The 25,056-nt window shown below is 37.4% G+C and overlaps 2 protein-coding genes across 7 annotated transcripts in view; one reads left to right on the top strand and one right to left on the bottom strand.

Moving 5' to 3' along the window:
* Window positions 1-12,780, top strand: part of LOC129274290 (protein disulfide-isomerase A4-like) — a 25,625-nt gene extending 12,845 nt beyond the window's left edge. For all 5 annotated transcript variants that reach the window (XM_064108559.1, XM_064108555.1, XM_064108557.1 and 2 more), the window contains 9 exons: window positions 385-520; window positions 1,053-1,258; window positions 1,827-1,965; window positions 2,527-2,732; window positions 3,210-3,368; window positions 7,247-7,395; window positions 7,915-8,071; window positions 8,707-8,949; window positions 9,962-12,780. In XM_064108559.1, the coding sequence (XP_063964629.1) occupies window positions 385-520; window positions 1,053-1,258; window positions 1,827-1,965; window positions 2,527-2,732; window positions 3,210-3,368; window positions 7,247-7,395; window positions 7,915-8,071; window positions 8,707-8,949; window positions 9,962-10,380 (1,814 nt within the window). In that variant the 3' untranslated portion in view covers window positions 10,381-12,780. The remainder of the gene's footprint in view (window positions 1-384; window positions 521-1,052; window positions 1,259-1,826; window positions 1,966-2,526; window positions 2,733-3,209; window positions 3,369-7,246; window positions 7,396-7,914; window positions 8,072-8,706; window positions 8,950-9,961) is intronic.
* LOC129275250 (uncharacterized) lies at window positions 10,839-25,056 on the bottom strand. Of its 2 annotated transcripts, XM_064108553.1 has the most exons (10): window positions 23,886-25,056; window positions 21,254-21,401; window positions 20,615-20,887; window positions 20,067-20,162; window positions 19,502-19,632; window positions 17,880-17,968; window positions 17,211-17,469; window positions 16,575-16,733; window positions 15,973-16,068; window positions 10,839-14,239 (listed from the first exon to the last, which is right to left on the bottom strand). In XM_064108553.1, exons 1-10 carry the CDS (start codon window positions 24,330-24,332, stop codon window positions 13,559-13,561), a joined length of 2,379 nt encoding a protein of 792 aa, XP_063964623.1. In that variant the 5' UTR covers window positions 24,333-25,056; the 3' UTR covers window positions 10,839-13,558. The 2 variants fall into 2 exon arrangements, with proteins under 2 accessions (XP_063964623.1, XP_063964624.1); XM_064108554.1 differs by lacking the exon at window positions 20,067-20,162 and having other exon boundaries at window positions 23,886-25,004.

Below are 25,056 nucleotides of genomic sequence, written 5' to 3'. Positions count from 1 at the left end.
AGAAAAAATTATGTGTACATGGAGATCTCGGTCGAGTCCTTTTTTTTCTAATCTTTTGTATGGTTTGGATTCTCTTGTAAAGTGAGAAAATTTAGGGTCAAAACCTTTCTGGTGTGTATGAGAACCTTTTGCATTTTAAAGTTTTATGATTTCAATCATAAAAATTGACTTAATTTGAGAGCAAAATCTTTTTTTTTTCTACTTAGTCCGTAATTCTTCTAGAGATTTTCCTAATACACCGTAGATGTAACAATGTGAAATGAAATTTTACCAGAATATAAATAGATAGTGTCACAGCTCACCAATTAAAAGAATTTAATTCCAAGTGACTTGTGATCAGATGCAAAGCAAAGTGTAAAGCTTAAATTCCTCTGTCTATCTTAGATGCCAATGTTGAAGAACCAGAGAAGGAGGCATTTGATGTTGAGGAAGAAGATGATGTCCTTGTATTGAATGCTGACAATTTTGACGACGTTGTAAATGATGCGGACATCATTCTTGTGGAATTTTATGCTCCATGGTAAGTCAGATTTTGCTTAAAGCTTCATTTTGAAGTCTCATTCAAAGCAATTCTTTTTTAGGTGTTGCTGTTAATCAATTATTCATATAAAAATCTTACGGTATGACAATTGATGAGAAAAGTAATGTAATGTAAATGTTATGTCAGTACAGTCAGTTTAATAGAAATCTTGCCAGAAAAAAGTTTGGTTATTGATTGATTTTAATTAGTTATGACACATACACTAATGACATCAGTCATGAGAATTGCTGAATATAATCAGTTATTATATTTTGTTTATAGACCCCTTTGTACAATTCCTGTAACCAACAGATATCTTTCCAAAGAACACCTCATTTGTCCATGCATTGCTTGTTTATTAATCATCTTCATTAAGATTGATTGAGGAAAAGAATTAACCTCTCTGTACTAGATTTTGTCTTGACTTTCTACTGGTCGGTTAAAATGTTAATATGCTCAAACAAGACTTGATTGAAATATCAATGCTCAATTACAAAATTGACAACTTGATTCATTGATTGTTTTTCTCTAGGTGTGGTCATTGCAAGAGGTTGGCCCCAGAGTATGCTGCTGCTGCCCTTGAAATGAAATCTGGTACTCCACCTGTACCCTTTGCCAAGGTGGATGCTACAGAGAGTTCAGAGCTGGCTTCTCGCTTCGAGGTCACCGGGTACCCGACCTTGAAGATCTTCAGGAAGGGCAAACCTTTTGCCTATGACGGACCAAGAGAAAAGGATGGTAAGACCCCCCGTAGCATTGTATATTTGTTTTATTCCTGTATTCCGTTTCCTTCTTCAGGATTCTTTTTTTGTTCACATTTCCCCCTGCTGATCTTCAAAGATGTAGGGCATCATTCACAAGAAAGCACTATGAAGTCATTTATGTGTCATTTTTGTAACCAAATAGATATGTTGACCTATTAGAATTGGTCTTACCGCTCTATTTTAGCCCCCTCATTTTTGTTTGTTATTGTGCAATAGTTAGGTTTTTTTTCCCCTTCATTTTTCTGGATGGAGTTCCACTTCTAAGCTCTGCAGCTGCAAATCTAGAGTTTCTCTTCCAAGTAACATGTACATTGGGTAGCAAGGTGCTGGATTGCAGATCCAGATGGTTCCTAAATCGTACTAAAAGATAGCAACAATATGTTAAGTATGCCAAGTTTTTTTCTGATGATTCTGATGATCCTTGTAATAATTCCCCCAATTAATATTTTTGGATGGGCCAGTTTTTAGCAACAGTAGCATAACTTGGGTCTAAATTTATGCAAATAATTTTTAAAAGGGATTAAACCGACACTCTTTTCTAGGTATTGTGCAATATATGAAGAAGGAATCTGATCCTAATTGGACCCCGCCTCCAGAAGCTGTTCTTACCCTGACTTCAGAAAACTTTGATGATACTGTCAACGAAGCAGACCTCATTCTGGTTGAATTCTATGCTCCATGGTAAGTAGGTCTCCATGGATTGTCAACTCTGGAATTAACATTAACTTGATAAAATCTGCAAGGACGTTTTGCAATGCAGATTACAACTGTATACATATATCCATTTAGTTTGAAGACTATGCATTTAAACTCATTCTATTTTTCAAAGAACTAGACAAAATTGGATAGCAGTCACTCCATGAAAAACATCACTATCAAATACTTGCTTGATATTAGATAATACCTTGTGCAGCCCCAAAGAGCAAAACTCAAATGAAATAAGGAATAGGGTTTGCAGAGGTCTTATGGTGAACAAGCTTTGTTTTCACCACTCAAAAAAGAGACTGCAAATTTTGCCAGGTAACTACATGTAGTAACATATATATCCAAATATTCCAAGGGAAGAAGGACTAGACATAGGATTCTAATGGTGACTTTGGTACAGCTAACTTCAATATGTGGATATTCTTGCACAGGTTATTTATGAGATTACAATGTTGCATTGAAACATATTTCTAAAATACTTTCAAGCTGGAGCAAACAGATTTTCAAACTCGTCTGTCTGTTTCACATCACCTCTAGGTGCGGACACTGCAAGAGGCTTGCCCCAGAATTGGAATCGGCTGCCCAAGCCCTCCAGAACAACAATCCACCCATCCCTATAGCGAAAGTAGATGCCACTGCAGAGAGTGACCTGGCCACCAGGTACGATGTGAGCGGATATCCGACACTCAAAATCTTCAGGAAGGGCAAAGATTTTGAATTCAGTGGACCCAGAGAATCAAAAGGTATACACAAACTCAAATCTCTTTCACTAAATAATGGAAATATGATTTACTAGGTGCCTGGGTCCACTCTAAAGAGTGCTTAAGGTGGGAATTGTTGTTATTACTGGGAATTGCATGGTGCCATCCAGGCATACTAGCGTTTCAAGGACTGAACCTGGATGATTAATCTGACTAAATGATTTAGCTTTAACACGTGTTTTCCATAGACTCCAGCTAAATATATGCAGGTTCAGTCTTTAACTTTGGTACAGTATGGCTGAGATTTGGACCCACAACCCTCCAGCTTTTAGCCCATGAATACTATGTGCATTAAAACACTAAGTTGACACCTTTTGTAATGTTAGAATTCAGTTTGTGATTGTTACTAGAAGAATAATTTTCTTGAATACCTTTGCCTCTTACATATCCTATGATTGTGACATATCCTATGTATATTATTACTGTTAAAAGACATCAATATTCACCCTTTTTTTTCAGGTATTATCCAGTACATGAAGAAACAAGTTGGTGACAGTTCTCAGCTCCTTGGCTCTGTGAAAGCTCTTCGAGAGTTCCTTGCTCATCAGGATGATGTCAGCATTGTTGGTTTCTTCAACAATGATCAAGATGCTCTCTACACTACATATCTCGATGCAGGTGAGTCTAAAGACTAATGAAGACCCATTAACACTTTGGAGACTGAATGATTTTGCTATAACACATATTTTCCATAGAATCAAACCCGCATACACGCCGGCTCGGTCTCCAATGGGGTAATGATAGAGCAGTCATAAAGCACTGTTTGGCTAGTTGCCTATTCAAAGCTGCACCATTCATTACCCTGTTGGCTTCAACTGCTGTTTCCAGAGCTTGGTGCATTCAGTGTTGAGTGCAGCACAATGTGGGTGAATTTGTTGCTGAAAGAAACACAACATTGCTGGGATTTGTATCCATGACCCTGTGGTTGAAGGTTAAGAGTCCACCAGATCACAATGTCCCAATTAAAGAGAAATTCCAGTAGTTGCAGTAAACAATGATTTCATGAGAAAGTCTGTAAAACCAGGCTTAATTGTCAGTATATCATCGAGGATCTAGATCTGGTACAGTTACATAAACTGAACTTTGTGAAATCTTGAAATCTACGCTGAAAAATGTTCAGACTGAACTTCCCCAACACAGATAAGCGCACGTGGGACAGTGTATAATTATTGCTTTGAGCGTCAGGCCCGACGCTCTACCCGAATCCTGTGCTTATTTGTTGATTTCTCAGCAATTACACAATTTCTTCCAGAATCCTTTGGCACATGCGTTTTATTTATACAAACAGACACTTTGGTGGTCATTTCATTGGATTCTGTACGAACTCATTTTGATATCGTTACCAAAGCTAGCATTTACCTTTAAGCCTGAGTCGAATCGATGATCTATGTCATCTAGCACCGGTGCAGATTTTGCAAAATCGGTGCATCGAAGAAAAAAAATGGTCAACCGGCCGATTCGTTTGGTTCACACATTCATCAAAATAAACAGTAATGTCCAACTTGACTACTACTTACTTGATTTATATTCCCCAAAATGAAAGTCATCGCCATCGATCGTGCATGCGCAGTACTGTGCTTTAATCAAACCAGAAAATTGCCGGGAAATTGACGCGATCAACATAAAATATACCTTGCATTCATGAACAATATTGTAATGACCATAGAATAATATTTAATGTAATTTTTAACAATAATTTGCATAAGATAATCATTAATATGCATTTAGAGCGTGAATATGAAACGTTTGTATTTCGTTTCAATTTTCAATGACGGACATCACATGACGATCGACTTTCAAGAGTGAGTGCACTTGTCTACTTGTCTAAAAAAAAATTATCACGTCAGGATTGATTCTCGAACATTGTCAACATGCAGAAACCCTTTTCAATATCGTAATATCACCATATAATAACATTTTACATGACAAAACAGAGAAAATTGCGTTTGATATTTTTTTTCCATCAATTTGAAGCTTCTTTGTGCCCAACTTTGGGCTCTGATTTCATGAATGGAAAATATGTCATACGTCATTGAACGCGCATTGTGCTTCTTTTTGCGGAGATGTCTTGATTGAATAAAAATAAAAATAATGAGTTTTAATACTTCCATATGAACATAAACATACTTTGCTAACATCGTCAATATTTTTTAGTATGGCCATAAAATCTTATTAAATCGTAATTATTTAACATCCAATAATAATTTATATGAATTCAGAGCTCGATCCGAGACATTCGTATTTATTTCGATCACATGCTCTTGTGTCTACAATAAAAAAAAGGATTATCATATCAGGATTAATTCTCGAACATCGTCATAACTCATATTCCACAATCTTTCCTCACAATCGTTATATCAGCATTAAATACCAATTCAAATGACCATCCAGAGAAAATTACTTATTATATTTATTCTCATCAATTTGGAGCTCATTTTGGATCCAACTACACGATCTCAGGCAAGTTACAGTGCTCTCCGCTGGGTGCACTTGTTTGCTGGCTGGCAAGCACGCCTGTCGTTTCGGGAGAGTGAGTGTACGGTACGGGGCTGCGGACGGGATGGCTTGGTGTGTGCGAGTCTGGACTGCGAATGCTAGTTGACCGAAAATCATTCGGATCGACTCTGCGTGATTCATGTCTTTAATATTGTTTCATTTTAAACTTAACTGTTGTCATCTGCAAATATCATTGTTGAAGATATTTTGGGAAGAATTCTGCTTTGTTCCCTGGCTTTTTTTGTGTTTTGTGATCATGGAAAATACAAACGAACTTTGCTCCGTCGTTGGTGCTAGTGCAGTGTGTGCATAGCGCATCGACGCGACGGCCGGAGCAAAATAAAATTGACTCGATTTTCTCCACCTTCAACATTCGATGCATCGATGTTCGATCGAATTAAAGCTGTCGAACACCGGTTTTCAAAATAATCGATATGACTCGGGCTTAGTCCCAATATTTGATTTATGTTATGAATTTCTTATATCAGGTAGAAGACCCGAGATCAATCAAGGATAAGGCAGGTTTCAAATATAATAAGTCCATACTAGATCAGGGCTTGCTACCAAACATTACCTCTTTATTGATAATAATATTTATATCCCTTAATACTGAAAATTTGTTGCTTTTTAATCGGCCGAGGGTCTTTTAACGTGTCTAATCATAATATCACCAGAAAAATGAAATTCATCAGAAATCAAAATACATCGTGATGTCAGAGTAGAATAGTTTTTTTTTACTATTTTGTGTCTGACTGAAAACCACACAATCACTCGGGCACAGGGCACGATGTGCTGCCTCCACTGGGCAAGTCTAGTGATGGGACATCACGGATGCTTTATCATGGGTCCCCTGAGCGCAGCGCAATCAGCACAGGTAATAATGCATTATGCTAGCTGAATCAAAAACTCGCTGATAACTAAATGTCAATGTGAAATTGCGACTTGCTTGTGTATAATGAATCTGTATGCTGAAAATAAAATTAATGATGACCATCATTCAATCATCAAAAGATTTGGGCTGCTTGATTTTAGGTCAGCAGGGTTAGTTCACAACCTTTACAACCGGCAAGTGGAATTATTAGAAGATCGATCACAGTAAAGCCAAACCACCCTGAGTGATGCTTGGGAGCCGGGGGTAGCCGCGCGCAGTCTATTCACTGAACCGGCTAGCCAATATTTCATAAATAAGAGCTAAGCTGATCTGCATTTTGTCCAGATCATGGAGATTGGTCAATAAGGATTAGATTACCAATATTTTTAATTCAAAATTTAATATGGAAGGGATATAAAACAAATATACCGGGCGTTTCTTTTGAAAATATAGAGGAAGTAATTGCCAAACCAACCTCGGATAAAATATTTCCACTATACTTTTTCAAACCCGGTATATTTGTATAATATCATTTATGGGGCACCAGTTGTTTAGTTGCCTATTCAGTGGCGCTCTATATATTACCCTGGCTTTTGTTCCAGCTGTTGTTTCCAGCACCATGTTCATTCAAAGAATTAATCCTGCCGGGAACCTATGCACCTCACCTGGGTTGGGTGCAGCACACTGTTGATAACTCTCTTCCCACACGGTTACTAGCATGTACAAAGAATGTCAAACTAATGTCCCTTGTAGGTGTGTGTAAACATTGATGATAATACCTTGGGATGATTATTCACCTTAAAATGATTTTAAAGTAAAAGATTGTTATCCATTTATTCAATTCTTGCAGCTTCAATCATGTTTATTATGCAGTGTTTTTTTTTAGTTCTAACCACTAGCGTACCTACGGGGGGGGGGGGGGGGGGGGGGGGGGGCAGAGGGGCAGTCTGCCCCCTTGACGAGCCACCACCCATGCAAAGCCACCACCCATGCATGTATCCCTGCCCCCCCCCCCCTGACGAGCTTGAAAGACCTTTTTGCCCCCCCTGACGAAAATCCTGGAAAATCCTAGGTACGCCACTGGTTCTAACTCATCTTAAAATTCTTCTCTTTTTTTTGTTCATCTAAGGCAACGGACTGAGGGATGATTACAGGTTTGCCCATGTCTTTGATCAGGAATCCCGAGATAGTTATAAGGTCAACGCTCCATCGGTCCTTGTGTTCCTTCCAGAGCGTTTCAGATCCAAGTATGAGCCATGGAGACAAGTGTTCTCACAGGTAAGTAGGAAAAAGGTGTTACTTAGCATGTATACATGCTGTGCTGAAATTTGGGGGCCAGAAATAAATATTCTTGCTCGTGTTTAGACCAAATACAGTTAAAGGTCTTAGTACGATACCTGTAGACTTGTGCTCACACAGGGTAAATAGAAAAAAGGAGCATTACAAGACCTGTGTCTTTTTGCATATATTTAAGCTCAAGTTTGAGGGGGTGGCATACAGATTTAGCACTTTCAAACATGTGTAGAGCAAAACACAGTTTGAAATATCTTTGAACCCCCCCCAAAACCCTTGGATGTGACTCGTAACTAAACTTAATAGTGACATTCTAGGCACCCTTGTTGGTATTACTACCTCTGTAACACTAACACCTCCACTGAACACTGTATTTGATGTCTTCCAATGCACACCTTTGGTGATATCGTTACACCTGTCACACCAACACCAGAGTTATACTAGTACATTGTACTTGAAACTACTTAGCACAACACTCTTGTTTGTATTGTTTCTATCCTGCAGGCTGATGGTAGTGTCAAAGACCTTGAGAATTTCTACAAAGAGCACGACGTCCCACTGGTAGGCCAGATGACAAAAGCGAATCGAGAAAAGCGTTACACGGACCGCCCTCTACTGTTGGCTTTCTACTCGGTGGATTGGAGTTTTGATCACAGAGTTGGTAAGGAGGATGAAAGATTTAAATTTTATTTTTTTACTATAAAAAACAATTAATGATAAGATAAGAAAAGGTCTAAATCATTTAAGTTCAAATGGGTTTCCAAACTGGGCTCCATTGCAGAATAGATCCATGTAGTCTGAAATTACGCATCTGGTAGACCATTTTGTGTGTAAATAGTTGTTTGTATGAACTTTTTACATGTATGTACCTCGTAAAAAAACCGCACATTGGGGGGTTCAATTCTATGAAATCATACATTTATTTTTCAATAATTTTATTATTTCTTTTGTAAACACTTCTTTTCAGAGAAGTTGATGGATTTCTTTGGTTATTTGTTAGGTTTTTTTTTTTAAAGATATGGGAGTTCCAATTGTATTGTGTTCACGATTGTGATGAACATGACCTAACATGTTTAGCAGAATGCTTGTCAGACTTGAGGTGAAAAGAGGAAGTACTGCAAAAGACAGAAGCAATAGTTGTGTGCTATGAAATTCTTTCTATGGACCCCCGTCATTCGCGTCAAATTATGCTCGCAAAATAACATACAATCTTTGACATGGTTTCCTTTGCTTCAAAACTTCTCCTGGATCTAAAGTTAACCGTTTATTTTTATTTACTCTCTTCCGATGTCACAGCCACTGAGATCTATCGTCAAAAAATTGTTGAGGTTGCTAAAGACAAGGAATTTGATGAGCTCCTCTTTGCCATCGCCGATGAGGATGAATTTGCGAATGAGATGAAGCAGCTTGAGCTCGATGACAGCGGTGAGGACATCAACGTTGGGATATTTGGGGCTGATGGACTGAAGTACAAACTGGAACCGGAGGATGAGTTTGAATCAGAAGTTCTCAGGGATTTTATCAGATCGTGGCAGAATGGTATGTACAAACTTATATCCTTCACAGGGGTCCAGATAGTTTTAAAATTAGATGTGTGTGGTAGAAGGTAAATGAGCTAGCAGGGAAGGTTGATTGCATTGTTATATTTTAAAGGCCAAGTCCACCCTAAAAATCTAGTTGAATTGAAACAGACTGCTATTAAGTAATAATGATAAACGATATTCTGCTTTTGATGTAGTATCTATACACTGGAATGAACTCTCTAAGTAATACCCTGGTCATTGAGTTCCGGTTTGCCCGCACACAATGTGTGTACTTTCTCCACTCCCTGGGGAGTATTACAATCAGAGTTTCAAACTCAAATGCAAGGCGTACTAGATACTACATTTGTTTTCACATCTTACTGGGTACCCAATTTTAGCCATTGAGTGGCACATTAAGATGAAATAAAAAAGAAAAAGTGATAATGATATTAATAGGCATTTATATACCGCCATCTCTGTAGAAATAATGTTCCGAGGTGCATTCTTATTATTATGATTTATTACTCCGGCTTTAGCTCTAGCTGCCTCCAGGTTACCATTCACCTCACCAAGGGGCCATTTCATAAAGCTGTTCGTAAGTTAAGAATGACTGGTGAACCTTTCTTGTGGTAACTGATATTCACCAATAAATGTTCATTGATTATTATTTAGCATGTAAGAAAGGTTCATCAGTCATTCTAAAAGTCGCTCTTAACTTACAAACAGCTTTGTGAAACACCCACCTGGGCTGAGTGCGGCACAATGTGGGTAAATTTCTTGCATAAGAAAACATGCCATGGCTGAGATTTGAACCCACGACCCTCTGATTGAAAGACGAGAGTCAGAACCACTAGACCATGTCGACCCCACAATGTCATCCATAGACCTAGCTTTCTCTTTTTTCTAGAGATCATGTGCCCTTATTTTGGATTCACCCTTTCATTTGTGCCGTGATCTGTTTTGTGAAATTTCATTGTTGCATGAACTGAAGGTTGATATTCTTGCTCTTTCTGTTATTTGTTCCATAGGTGACATAAAACCTGTCATCAAGTCCCAGCCCATTCCAAAGAAATCCAAAGCAGCTGTCAAGACCGTCGTCGGGAAAACATTCGAGAAAATCGTCCTGGATAAGTCAAAAGACGTCCTTATTGAGTTTTATGCACCGTGGTGCGGACATTGTAAAAAATTAGAGCCGGAATACAAGAAATTAGGCAAGAAATATGCAAACACCAAGAACCTAGTCATCGCTAAGATGGACGCTACTGCCAATGATATATCAAATCCAGCGTACTCAACCACAGGATTTCCAACAATTTATTTCTCAAAAGCAACAGATAAGAACAATCCTGTCAAGTTTGAAGGCGGCGATAGGTCAGTAGAAAAATTTAGTGAATTTATCGAGGAGCATGCTACAGTAGCACAGCTTCAAGACAGAGATGAGTTATAATGTGCCTATTTGTTTTATTTTGTTAAGTCTCTTAAGGTTATGTCTGATTTCTTTGCTTGTTTTACATTCATTTCAGCGGTGATTGACTTTTTCTACTATCAAACTTGATGAAATCAGTTTTTAGATTATTTATTTCATTTGCCTGTGGTTTGTACAATTTTGGGTACTTGGTGGAAATGTGTTTCAGATTATCAGTACAGTGATTTTAAACAGTGGAGATTAATACATATACCTGCTGAATTGTATCCCATTCTCAACAAGATGTGTACAACTTTTTACACAAGAATTTTTCTTTTTAGTCATCATTTGTATCACTACATGTGTGTGCCACCTTTATAAAGTTTATATACGTTACAAATGTAAGAAATATACAATAGCCATCACACTCATATTATTCTTTCACTCTGTTAACATACTTATTTCAGGAACAGAAAGTAATAAACATCATCTGAAATATATATATTTCATGTTCACAATTTATTTGCATCAATATTATATCAAATGGTAAGAATGTATGTTTAATGTTAATAAATGAATTATCAGGAATACACTTAGCCTGTGTACATATGGTAGCAATATTGTATCGTTAACATGACAGTGGAAATTCACAAATATCATTTGTTTAAAGTTAATATAAAATTAATCCAAAACACGGCAAAATTTTCCCTGAGCCTTTGAAGTACCATTCACAAGCCTTTGTATGCACTGATACAGATTTAAGTGAAATGTTTTAATGATAGCTGAAAGGGATTGTATTTCAATACTTCTTCCTTGTTAACTAGAGCTAAATGTTGGGTTTTTCCCCATCTATTGGCAAAGATAGGGGGAAAATTACAATGTTAAGTGATTGTCATTATTTTGTACATCTTACAAAAATATTTGTATTTGTCAAAATCCACCGAGAATTTTTGATAAAATTTAGTTCCACCTCATAACCAGCCACAATATAATGGTATTGAAAGTATATAAAAGTTAAGAATAAAATATTCACAGAAGAATGAAGAAAATCACAGTTATTGAATATGATAGAATTAAAAACAAGATACACAAAGAGGAAGCAACACTCACTGAATTACAAATGTCACCACGTTAACCCATCTTTAAAAGGTGCACAGATCAAGTTAATGACTTCATATTTTACAGGCATATGCATTAGTTGAGAAGGGCTTTCCTCTAATCCTTGTTCTGACCACATGCCAGTAACATAAATATTTTTTTCATTTTTGGTACATTTTGGGGTAAATTGCCACTTGGTGTTGGTGTACAACTACTTTGTCTCTCTGATTAAATGAACTGTTAAGGTACCCAATCTTAATTTTTTAAAGCGGTAAATAATATGTAGACAAATTGACTAAGTGGGTATTGGACTAATTGGCCCGTATTCTTAAGTCGGGTTTAACTTAGACCATGTCTAACTCTGTGCTAAAATTATGAGAAGCCAGACGTTTCAAAATTTTGTTTACAGTGATTGCTTCTTATGTTTACTGTGGTCTTTACTAATTCTTTAATGGTGAAGACTGTCATACTTATCCTTCCCAGGTAGTTAATGTTTTGGGAGTCAAATGAGCTGATTGAACCTCTACTGTTAGAAATATATGTAACAACTGGCTTTCCATAGTTAAACTACAACTTTAAACCAGTGTTTAATTTAAACCCGAGTTCAGAATACGGGCCACTGGGTTTAGCCGACTAATTGGGTTTGGCCCATGTAGTATAAGAGTGTCTCAGAATTAGACGAAGTACTTGTAGACCAAGTGAATCTTACCCATTTTTATACCCTTTTGTTTTATTTATTTTGTGGGGGAAAATTCTTCCCATATTGATTTACAATGCATTACATGTACATTGTGAGCAATTTTCTCATCCAAAATACCGGTACTTCTTTATAAAAATTCGTTAAACATTTTAGGAACAATTGTATTGTTTGAGAAATCTATTTTTTGTATGTATAAAAAAAATTACTGCCAAAGTGATGAAGATACCATATTTGTATTATTATCTCAAAATAAGTACTGATTTTCTTAGTTCACTTCACTTATATCTATATCTTTGGTAAGGTTATCTTTGGAGCAAAATTATCTAAATTTCTGTGTTATGAAGGGGTAGGAGGTCTGCTATTGTAATTTCTTTCTTTTTTCAGAAAAAAAAGGATATTTTGTCTCTTCAGGGTTAAAAGTTTATGGAGTCACAAAATATCATTCCTTCCAAATAGTGAATTGGACTTAACGAGTTAACACATTCCACTTTTGAAATGTCACACTGACTTGATGTTATGTCAAAGTATTTCTTATCAATGCCAACAGTGAAAATGTGATCACATTTGTAGTTATGTAAAGCAATAATTAGCACATGATGATGTGCAAAAATTAATAAATATATTTGATTGGTTGGTTAACTTAACACTTTGCTCCAGTATTTCTTCTTTATTACAGTGGTAAGTTTCTTGTCAAGCACCAGTTCATTTGCCTATACCTAGTTGGCTAACATGTGCAGCTATAAAGTAAAACTATGAAATAAATTCCAAATGTTTCTAATTGTTAAACAACTAACATAATGATGAATTTTCCATCATTGCAATTGCGTAATTCACTTTTATTGCAAAAATAAATGTGGAAGGCAATTAGGCAAATAAATTGATGACTTACATATAGTTTTCCTATGTGCAAAAAATAAGAAATGCATAATCAATAATTGAAACAAATTGTACTATAAGTAAATAACTAACATACTACAACACATGTAGGTTTCTGTATTCAAATGTGCATCTAAATGTAGCCTTTTGCCTGATAACTAGCCAGAGTTTAGTCAATGGGGGGGGGGGGGAGGATACATATAAATATTTCCAAAAAAGACCAAATTCACTTTTGTTAGATTTGAAATCTAAGAGACTGTGTGTCTTTTGAATTACATTTATTAGTGCATTTGCAGGGAAAATACAAAAAAAAAATTTCCACACTTAGACAGATATATATAAGCGCTATTTTGCATAATGTGATGTCCCCCACTCTTGCGAAAATCAAAATCAAATTTCCTACTCTGACAAAACTAAAGTTAACACCAAATCGAAACTCAACAGCCATGATCGGTTGATCTGATTTGATTGAAAGACGCTCAGAACCTGCATTAAAATAGAGTTTTTTGTTCTGTATTAAAAGAAAAATCATAATAATGCCCTTTCTCAAGAATCGTTCTGATCAAATGCACTGTTTGACAAGTCCTTTGCTGACCTTTTCCCTCTCTTCGCACGTACAAGCTTTTCCCCGTCAGACCTTGATCGAGGAGATGTATTTGGAGAATATCCATCATGAATCAATCTCGGAGATCTCGTCGGAGTGTTCCCGCCATGAAACAAGCCCGGAGACATACTCCTTGGAGATGTACTCGGGCAGTTGTCACCATGAAGCAACTTTGGAGATGAACTCGGAGAGTTCCCAAGACGAAGCGAACTGCGAGAGCCCATGGGGATAACATCGAACCTTGTTGGTGAGGGACTTCTGTGACTAGTGCCTTCGAGTGGCGGCAACCGGGTGCGGCTACGAGGCACTTCTTCCATCGGTTCCGAGATAAGTATCGGCGGTCCACTGTCCAGGCGACTCGGCAACGGGCCCGACCTATCCAATGTATCTTGCGATGTTGCATTCACGCTTAGGTTATGCGCGTGTAAGTTAGTGCGGGAAAGAACGGCAGACCCTTGTTTGGAGTCCCTTGCTCGCTCTGGATCTGCGTGAAACTGTTGCTTGGGTTCTCTATAGGGTAATGTGCTCTCTGTTGTACTTCCGCCTCGCAGTTCTTTCTTCAGAGGTGGGTCGTGGAGTCTCACATGATGGCGGAGGTAAGATCGAACTGCTCGCTCTCCTTGCTGTAGTTATAAAAAGTATATTCATATCAATAATATGATATATATATCTCCCCTATTCTGTTTAAAGCAATATCAAGAAGGCCAAGGACTATTTTGTTGAGAGAACAAGGAATAATTTGTTGAGATTCCCCAAAATCTGAGCTTGTCAACAATATCAGTTTAACCGCCAGAGACCAGGAGAACATTGGGAAAATTTGTCCCCTTTTTTCATCCTCCAATTGGGACATTTATCATTCGGCAAGTTGTCAGAGAAACGCAGGGGCCCGTTTCTCAACACCGTCATAAGTCTAACTTCTTGACTAAATCGGAGATAGTGAGCTACTTGTCCGCTAACCGTTTCACGAAGCCCTCTTTACCAAGATCGGGTACAACAACCTCACTAAATATTTATGACACCTCCGAACCTGTCATAACTTCTTAATGACGTAGTGGCATCACGTGGGTAGACTATGACATGCAAAAGTGCCTAGAAATTTGAAAATTATAATCTTACGTAATCAATAATACAGGTTGAAATTACATCCCAAAACAAGTGGGATAATGCTTTCAATGATCATTATAATACAAAGAAACTATAAAAACTGTTGGTAAAACGCCACAAAACCATTCATTTTGAAATAGTAAAATAATTTAATCGATAAAGATTCTACCACGTCAGGCCATCCATAACTTGACTCGTATTTGTCGTTTTCAGCCCCCTATTAACATTTGGATAAATTCTATCTCTAATTTATGCATAGAATTTGTCAAATCGTAAGTTTCGGTATCAAAGATTTTAAAAAAATTGTTAAACTATATTTCGATGATGTTTGGATTCGTAAAAGACCGTATAATTATCATCATTTTACAAAGAAAACCGTTATGGTTTACTTTCGTAAACTATTAAAATTGGATATCCAAGGGGTACCCATCTCAACGTCCACATGTGATTTTTTTGTCATAAAATAAATTATTCATAATTCAATTTTCTCAGCAATTGAATGCTCCAATCTTCATGGTCTAAGTATGCATGATGCATAATTTACCTGTGCTATTATTTAAAAAAAAAGTATATCCCAATTCATCACAATATTTGCAATTTTGTGACTAAGGCTACGTCTCGTCTGCTCTTTTTACCGATGGTATCGATATCAAGGTATTCTAGTTAGGAAGCCTAGTTCGTGAAACAGGTTTAGTAAGAATGGAACTAACTCCGTGCTCGGTGGATAAAGATATGACTAACTTGTCCAGGTGTTGAGAAACGGGCCCCATGTGTCTAACTTTTATTTTCTGTTGTATAAAACATTTTATACAACATCAGATTTATCCATATCGGGGACTCTTTATCAACATTAATATGTCCACTTTTTTAATATAAAGATATGACTAACTTGTCCAGGTGTTGAGAAACGGGCCCCAGGTGTCTAACTTTTATTTTCTGTTGTATAAAACATTTTATACAACATCAGATTTATCCATATCGGGGACTCTTTATCAACATTAATATGTCCACTTTTTTCATCCTGCAAGTTGTCGGATCTTACAACTTTCCTTGGATCTGTTTGACTGAGAAACACAGCTGTCTGACTGTTACTATGGTAACTGTCAGATAATGCAGCTCGTCATGCAGTGCTGGCAACTTCCATGAAACGGCCCCAGTGCTCCTCCGTCAATCAGAGCTGAAGGAAATAGTGTACATGTGTGCAATTCATTTTAATGTCTCGTCCCAAAAATAAACATAGAAATGAAAATACCTCAAACAAAAATTGTATGTCGCCCTCTTCCAGTTCAAAATCAGTGGTACCAACATAGACGGTATCGATACCAATCGTTCGGCCGATGTCCTCGTCCTGTGAATATTTAAATAATAGATAGTATATACAAACATTAGTGTGTCATAAAGAGATTACTGCTGTTACAAAAGTTAACCCATTGCCTCTTAGGAACCAAGCGCGACCTGTACAAAGCTTATCAATTCAGTAGTCAACGGGTTAATTGTTTGAATGGAAAGATAAAGATCAAACAAAAAAAAACATCAAATTCCGATGTAAATGAGAAAGTTATGATATAATAAATTTCTGACGTTTGAAAGCTGTGCGAATTGGTCAGTATCGAAATTGATTCTAATAGATCGCATCTTAGCACAAAATTGGCAAAATGGGGTAGAACACATTGAAATCCTACAATAAAAATATAGGGATTTAGATTGTTTAATGCATTTTTCTGTACATTGTTAGATATTTACTATGTCTACAGGACCATGTTGAAAAACAGTGTATATGTTATCTGAACATATTTATCCTGTATAAAGATTGTTTAATAAATAAATACAGTATATTCATTGTAATGAACTTACCGTGGTAAAAATTCTTTTGACATTAACGAGTAGGGTGTCGGAAAGAGCTCCGAGGAACTGACCAAATGACTTGATCTCTTTTCTCCCGTATCCCTCGAAACTGGATTGGATGGCCACGCCCCGTTTCTCAGCGAAGTCTTGTAATTCCTGGTAGGTTATCTGGTGAGGAAAGAGAAATCGTTAAAAGGAGATGATGATAGACTATCAAGTACGGTTAAACAAATGCCGGATGTATGGATGGCTATTTCCCAAAAGGGGGCGGGGCGCACATTTGCACATTAAAAAAATTTAACCCCACTCACGGGGAACGTTTTCCCTACTGTTTTCCATTACTCCCGTATTTTTAAACATTTTATTTCAACTTTTTTGGCATCCAGACTTATGATTCTGAAATCAAATGGATTCGAATTATGATTCTGAAACCTACAATGTTTCATTAAAGACCCTGCGAATACCGCATGGCCTGGAAAACCTTCGGGTAAATATTCAATACTTAATAGTTACTTCACCCTTTTTCCTTTCCCGGCATCAATGTGACTCCCTTTATCCTATTGCTGGTATTTTTTCTTGGATTGTGCAAAATAAAATAATAATGGTAATGATAAGTACGCTAGTAGTTCTCGTCATGTCCTTTACCTCATCATCCTTTTCGTGGTTCAAATAGTCGAAAATATCATCGACTTGGCAGTTGTCCCCGAAAAGAGTTCGACGGTGCCCGTCCGTAAAGTAATCCACCTTCTTGGAAAATGCCTGCTGGAGTTCTTTTCTCGTGATCGAGCCGCTCTCGTCGACGTCGCTTTCGGCAAGGAGTCTAAGAAAACTCGACAACGCCTGGGTAATGATAGCGTGCTCGCGCACGGCCGCGTCTTTCACCTCTCTGATTCCTTCCCTCTTCCTTTTCCAGAAGAAAAAAAAAAAGAGGGGGATTTGAATATTTATATAAGCGAATCTGTTTAATATTCCAAATTGGCAAAAAAAGTTTCTGTCATTATATCGGATCTGTTCTTTTTTATTACCGCAATGTCAGCCTACAAAACTGAAGAATAATTCATTGCAATTTCCGTTAATAAATCATTTTCATCGATTACGATTCTTTTTCCCTTAATCTGATATTAAATTTTTTTTTTTTTTTTATCTTTAAATCCTAGAAGCTTATTTCACTGATCAATACTTCGTTATAACAAACGAATTGATGACACATGTCATAAAATTTTCGAATAATGATAACATGCAATATTTACAACACGAATATTTCTGCCCCTCATGAAAGAAAATTATAGTGGACATTCAAATATATATTCTTACTTGGAAAGTTTTGTGTCAGGTCGTTTTACATTGTGCATTTTCCTCCTTTGTAGCTTTGAAACCATAACATCCTGTTCATCGCTGCTGTACTGGAACGATATGTAATTTGATAATAAAAAAGTTCAAAGTTTATATTTACATACATGTATGTATAATTTTAGGATAAAAACGATGAAGTATACGCTTTGTAGGCCTATAGGCCCAATCTGAAACTATGATATTTTCTTTGTGCAATTATGAGTAAACCCCTTATACTTTTCTAACAGCAAATGCACACCTTACCAATAATGCATGTACCATTTCCATTTATTTAAATGCAGATTAAAAGAGCATTGCCGATTATATGCCTTGCTCACGGGCATAGGTGCCTCGGCCGGGGATCGAACCCCGTCCATGTGTAGCCAGGCTCCTTAGACCACTCGGCCACGTACGGCACCTCTCTTTCTTGATGATAATCGAATAAACTTCAAAATTTGATTCGCCATTAAGACCCGAAGAATATAGCATTCGCCTGTAGGCATACTGCCATATCCGCCACTTCCTCTCCCTTCTCTGCAGTGGCGTAGCTAGGATTTTTGTCCTGGGGGGCACTGGGGGGTCCTTGCTTTTTCAGGGGGGCACCATTTTTCCGTTGTGTATGTGTCACAAGGGCGGATCCGACTTTCGCCAATAGGGGACGGGGCCCGAAATTATCTTCACCTACATTTCCCCCGATCAGTCACTTCTTAGTTTTATTCTTATAAAACATCATAAACATGAAATAATCTCATGAGCCTTATAAAAAGTGCGACCACGCAGCGTGAGCTTAAAAATGCTGATATGTAGACTATAAAAGGGACATTTTACAGCTAGAGCACTAAAATTTGTTAATGAAAAAAAATTGATGAAAGCTCGATGTCCGAGCTAAAATATATTTTGTATATTGACTTCAAAACTTGCTCCATATCAGCCTATTGAGCAAGATATGAATCTCATCGAACAGGCAATTCTGGCGCGAAACGCAAGCAAAAGTTTTATATAGAAAGATTTGTTTTTTTTTTGCAAGTATTCCCTTCACATTATTTCACTCACTCGTCTCCCTCCTCTTATTTTCCTCTCTTTTTTTCTTCTGTCTTTCTTCTTTTCCTTTTTTCTTTTCTTCTTTCTCCCTTTTTTCTTTTTTTTGCTCTGCCAATTTTTTTCAGGGGGGCACCTGGGGGGGGGGGGGGCACACCAAATCTCAGGGGGGCACGTGCCCCCCAGGCCCCCCGTAGCTACGCCACTGCTTCTCTGTTGGAGCAAGAGGACATTTAGTTTTTAAGTAATTAATGTCTAATATCTTTTTATTTATTTTTGTAGCCACGTTGATAATGATGAGACTGTTCTTTCGCTAGGAACTGTATCATGTGCCAACCGCCGCTGGGAAAAGGCAAAAAGGAGCAACTTGGAACCCATGACCTCCCGTTCAAGAGGTGCCGGTGCCGATAAACCAATCAAGCCCCGGTCAGTTCTAAATGGATATTGATGTTAAATTGCATTTATGCACGGCAAGCTTAAGAGTCCTATCTCTGAGACAAAATCCTTTCTGTAATTCTGTCCCATTTCTCCTATAAATATCGGTAGATACATCGAAAGATACTTACGAGGTAGAGTCCGATTGTTTTCGGGTTAATGGTTCCAAATCGTTCCTTCTTGTCCCATAGTTTACCGATGTCTTCAAGTGGCTGAAGTCTTCTCAGCATACTGTCTTGAGGTTTCATCGAAAGCCACCAACCTTTGAGAACACAATTTTGTAATTATAGTTGTTATCGAAAATCAAAATTTGTCAATCCAAAATAATTCAAACTTCTCTAAGTTATATTGTTAAGGTGCATTGCACTCTTTGACCGGCAAGTTGACATCGAAAGTTGGGAATCTTCTTTTCGTTTAAGAAACAAAATGACCATCGTTGTGCATGTTCTTCATTTGGAATGGGATATGGAAATTTACTATTGACTTCTTTATTCATTTAGGGTTGCTTATTTTCTCGCTTAACGGCCGTTTCAGTTTTTTGAAAAATGTAAGTATTCATCGTTATATCTCAGATCTTAATCAAATATCATGTTTATGATAAATAAACTGTGTTGATGTCGTTATGCTCCAATTCGATGTTTAAATAAGATTTTCTTAAAGCCCAGTATTCGTATGTGATTATTTTTAAAAACTTACCGTCATAGCAATGTAAAGGATAGTTGCAGAGGACACCCCCGTCTACATAGTAATCATGACTCCCTTGTTTTTCACACCTCACTGCACCAAACAAACCTAAATAGATACAATTTGAAGAAAAGGGTGTCAGTGCCATGATTCACAAGTGAATAGAAACATAACCTACCAATTCGACTGAATGAGATACTGTGTTTCGTGACAGGTAGCTTTTTAGAAGTAGACATAGCAAGTTATATTATGTTACCATGGCGACTTGTAATTTTTAGAAGAAGTGATGGTAATATACCTTATATCTCCATGATAACATATAACTTTTTAATGTCGATTATGCAAGATACTTAACGTCACCATGACGACGTTTAACTTATTTTCAAGTCAACTTATGTCACCATGACGACAAGTAGATCAAACTTTCTTGAAGTCGTCATAAAAAGTTAATAAGTCGACAATAATTATGCTTATTAAATGACTTGGCAAGATAGAAATACTTTCAGTACAATTTTGACATTTTAATTCATATCACTTTTATGGTTCTTATATTTCCTCACCTGGGATTGCAAGAGACATGCGCACTGCGATCCTTATCGGCATATTTGGCGTAGTCTTCACGTGACAATACTCGGCATCCATGTGATTCAGATTGGTGACCACGATACACAGCTCTTTGCCCAATCGGTCGTACAGCTGTTTAAAGGTTACATCGGCATCACCAGTCTGCTCCTCTAGTCTATCTCCGAACCACTCGAAGAGACGACGCGCAGGATGCCACCCAAAATGCCTCAGGAGGTTTGGAAGAAGACTACACGTGGCGCACCTTGCATCTGTATTGATTGTATTACAAAAAAATTGACATTCATGAATTTACGCTTCTTTAAAAAAATATCTCACCATGTTTCAGTTTTCCCACGATACCGGTAACAGGTAGATGTTTTTCGTTATACAAGGTAGATTGAATAACTGCGGGGGCCCATTTCACAAAACTTGTTATACATATGTAATAACAAATTTGCAATAACAGTTAAAAGCTACTGAAATCTTTCAATCTGACTGGCTGATAGTAAATTTGTTATAGTAATTTTGCATTTGTTAATATTAAAACAAGACTTTTTTTATGAAACGGGTCCTCACAAAAAAAACTAGCCACATTCTGTCTATTCTTCGTCTGTTGTTGGTCTTCAATTTCTTACCTAGGAAATATCCCTGGAGGTTCATGCTCAGAAATTCTTTCAGTTCATAAGAGTTGTATCCGATCGCCATGAGGGCCGCAGTCATTGCCCCCGCACTTGCCCCTCCGAGTCGTTTGATGTTCTTCCATATTCCAACTCTTTCAAGCTCCTTGGTAACAGAAAGAGAAAGAGAAAAAAGGTAAGGATGATGTTGGTGGTGGTGATGATGGTGGTGGTGGTGGTGGTGGTGATGATGATGATGTCGATGGTGATGATGATGATAATGATAATGATGATGATTATGGTGATGGTGGGGGTGGTGGTGGAGGTGGTGATGATGATGATGATGTTGATGATAATGATGATGATGATGATGATAATGATGATGATGATGATGATGATGGTGATGGTGGGGATGATGGTGATGGTGGGGGTGGTGGTGATGATGATGGTGGTGGTGGTGGTGGTGATGATGTTGATGATGATGATGATGATGATGATGATGATGGTGATGGTGGGGGTGGTGGTGGAGGTGATGATGATGTTGATGATAATGATGATGATGATGGTGGTGATGGCGGTGATAATGTCGATGGTGGTGCTTAAAGGTCAAGTCCACCCCAGAAAAATGTTGATTTGAATAAATAGAGAAAATCAAACTAGCATAATGCTGAAAATTTCATCAAAATCGGATGTAAAATAAGAGTTATGACATTTTAAAGTTTCGCTTATTTTTCACAAAACAGTGATATGCACAACTCAGTGACATGCAAATGAGACAGACGATGATGTCCCTCACTCACTATTTCTGTTGTTTTGCATTGTTTGAATTATACAATATTTCATTTTTTACAGATTTGACAGTAAGGACCAACTTGACTGAACCAAATAAAGTAATACTATTTCCACATGTACATGGAATAATTAATCTTTGTTTCACTTGACAATGAGAAAATTATAATATTTCATATTTCATATAATAAAATACAAAAGAAATAGTAAGTGAATGACGTCATCGGTCTGCTCATATGCATACCGACCGGGATGTGCATATAACTGTTTTTTTATCAAGCGAAACTTTAAAATGTCATAACTTTCTTATTTTACATCCGATTTTGATGAATTTTTCATTGTTATGCTCGTTGGATTTTTATCTTTTTATTCCTTTGAACTTTTTGTTGGGATGGACTTGTCCTTTAAGATTATGTAATATGCTGCTGTGATATGATAGCGATGATGACGTGTCGTTGACGAAGCTTGATGACAATGATTTAGATGTTGATAATATTATGTTCTATCATAGTATGTATGTATATTTGTTCATGTTAATTTTACTGTGTATTATAGAATATATTTTGATTGTTTTTATAATAATTATGCAGGAACCCAAGGGAGAGCAATTTTATGTTGATTCGGCATCCTGTTGAAATATTGTTAATAAATAAATAAACAGATGAATAAAATGAATAATTAAATAAAGATTTTATGATATTGACAAACAACTTAATTAAACAAAAAATAACCGAAACTAACTTTTTTTGCCAATTGTTAAAAATGTTTACAACATTTATTCGGTCAGGCGAGGGAAAATGTAAACTTGACGATCTCGTCGTGAAGAGAAATCAACGTAAAACTGAACACCTATTTATTATTGCAAAGAAAATCAATAATACACTAAAACCGTTTCTTGAATGCATGAAAACAATGGTTATCGATTTTAAGCGCATCCTATTAAAACGGACGTTGCAATTGACCTTTGTAAAAATCGATCGAATTCCAGATTATCCCGGAACATTTATATGCTAATCAGTCATGCCGAGATTATTCATTATTTTTCAGGGGTTCTGGTCCCGGTTGCATAAAGTTACTATTATGGTAGCTTTTTCTATCTAATGGTGATTACCATGGTTGCAATGTTCAACAGTAAATCAAAGAACAAGAATTCCATTAAGGGTACCATTAGATGGATTAGTTATCGTGAATATAATATTAAAGGGGTCCTAGAGATGACTCATTACGATTATTCATCTTCAATCACATATGAAGACGATGTGAAAATAGAACTGAAGTTTTGTGTACAAATTATTTCCAAATGCCTAACTAGAAAACCTTCTATTTCATGAGGCCGGATGGGGGGGGGGGGGGGGGGGGTGACGCAAGTCGTTAGGTTCTAATTCACATGATGAACGACTTAAATCATATTTTATTTTCTCATTCATTTCAACTTTATCTCCATTTTGTGCAGGTATAAACAAAAGTCAAAGGAACATTTTCAATGTACATATCATTCGCCTGGCTACGGACTAAATTACAATTCCATGACAAGATTTAATCAAATGGCATCTTCCTGGCATTAGGCCTACTTGTTATCCGCCCTTCATTTCGAAATATTTAATCTATAGGCGGGGTGGATCGGGAGCCTGAGCACGATCCCTACATAATGAACGGACAGTTTGATACATTGAGACAATTTTAACTGACGGTGTTTTACTCAAAGACTACTATAAATTTATTCAATGGAAAACCAAACAAGAAGAAGAAATAGCAGAAACATGTTTAGGGGCAATTTATAGAGCAAATGTCTGTTAGGTTCATTGATGTCACCCAAATTAAATTCCGGTAAAGCAATGTCAACATCTGTATGACAACTCACCCGGATAGCACCAGCATACGCCAAACCCTTGTTTCCTCCGCCTTCGAAGATCAAGTTCTCAAATGGGTACTCGAAGACTTCATGGTCAATGAGTTCCACGGAACTGTTGTCCGTGTACCACGAGGCGTCCGAGACCGACGCGTCCGATCTGATCGACTTCATCGAGTCCGTCAGCTTGTTCCTGACGTCCACCGAACTTTTCCGGAGTGTTTTGTCGATTTCCATCGAACTGAAGACACTATGGCTGTGGTAGGACAGAGGGTTCAGAGTGATCTTCCGCTTGTGTTTCTTGCGGTTCGACTTCGGAGATCTGGAGGATGCTTCTCCATGACGGTCCTTCTTGCGCCTCCTGGTGTTGATGTTGCTGGCACCACTGGAACTTACCTCCTCTTCTTCTTCACCCTTTGGCTTCGGAGATGAAGCTATCTTTGATCCCTTTGATCCCATGTTTCTAGTCACTCATCAACAAAAAATGTCCACATCGGTAATTTTACTGCATCCTGATCGTCTCTAACCTTGGTGAGTATGCCTGATGTGACGATGTCTAACAATGATATTTCCTTTCCTATTCCTCATCTTCCTCAATTCTGCTTTAAATTTCCTAATATGTTTACAGTAAAGGCAATTCCTGTGAGATTCGTCCTCTTCATTGATCTGAACTAAATATGTATCTCAGCTTATATTTATTACATCATATTTTCCTTCTGTGACATCCAAGTTCTGTCCTGCTGGATATTCTTGAGGCGTTACCGTAGGCCACAATCTCGATTCACCTATAGCATAGTCCAGAGAGAGTCCCCCTCACAATCCACTGGCACTTATTTCTTCCCCATGATTTCCTGGTCCATTCTACCAAGGTTCTGGCAGATGTCACAATAAGTTGAACGATTCTGTCGCTGACAAAATTCTGTTTACCTACTTTTTGAAGTGATCTAGATTAGATCTGATTCCGTTGACATTTATACTGTAATGCTGTTCTTGAAGTCTGCTTCTAGAAGTTAACTTCCTCTTGCTGAAGCAAACCCCTTCCAATTCCAGTCTGATATTGCTGAAGAGAACTATTCGAAGGAATATCTTTCCTGTTTACCTTCATCTAACATGTCTAAGTCGGCCTTGTCCGTAACCACGCGAATGACATGTATAGTAACCCCATTTCAAAATCGTACACAAT

This window comes from Lytechinus pictus, chromosome 13 (assembly GCF_037042905.1).
Source record: "Lytechinus pictus isolate F3 Inbred chromosome 13, Lp3.0, whole genome shotgun sequence".
In the NCBI taxonomy this organism is placed as follows: domain Eukaryota; kingdom Metazoa; phylum Echinodermata; class Echinoidea; order Temnopleuroida; family Toxopneustidae; genus Lytechinus; species Lytechinus pictus.
The sequence above is the reverse complement of the archived record's forward strand: the minus strand, read 5'-3'. Positions and strand labels throughout refer to the sequence as shown.

Coding starts and splice junctions, on each gene's coding strand:
- LOC129275250 (XM_064108553.1), bottom strand. CDS start 24,332: ATGGGATCAAAGGGATCAAAGATAGCTTCATCTCCGAAGCCAAAGGGT. Junction 21,402..23,885: donor CGTATGCTGGTGCTATCCGG/GTGAGTTGTCAT, acceptor TCTGTTACCAAG/GAGCTTGAAAGAGTTGGAAT. Junction 19,633..20,066: donor TCCTTTACATTGCTATGACG/GTAAGTTTTTAA, acceptor GTGTTCTCAAAG/GTTGGTGGCTTTCGATGAAA.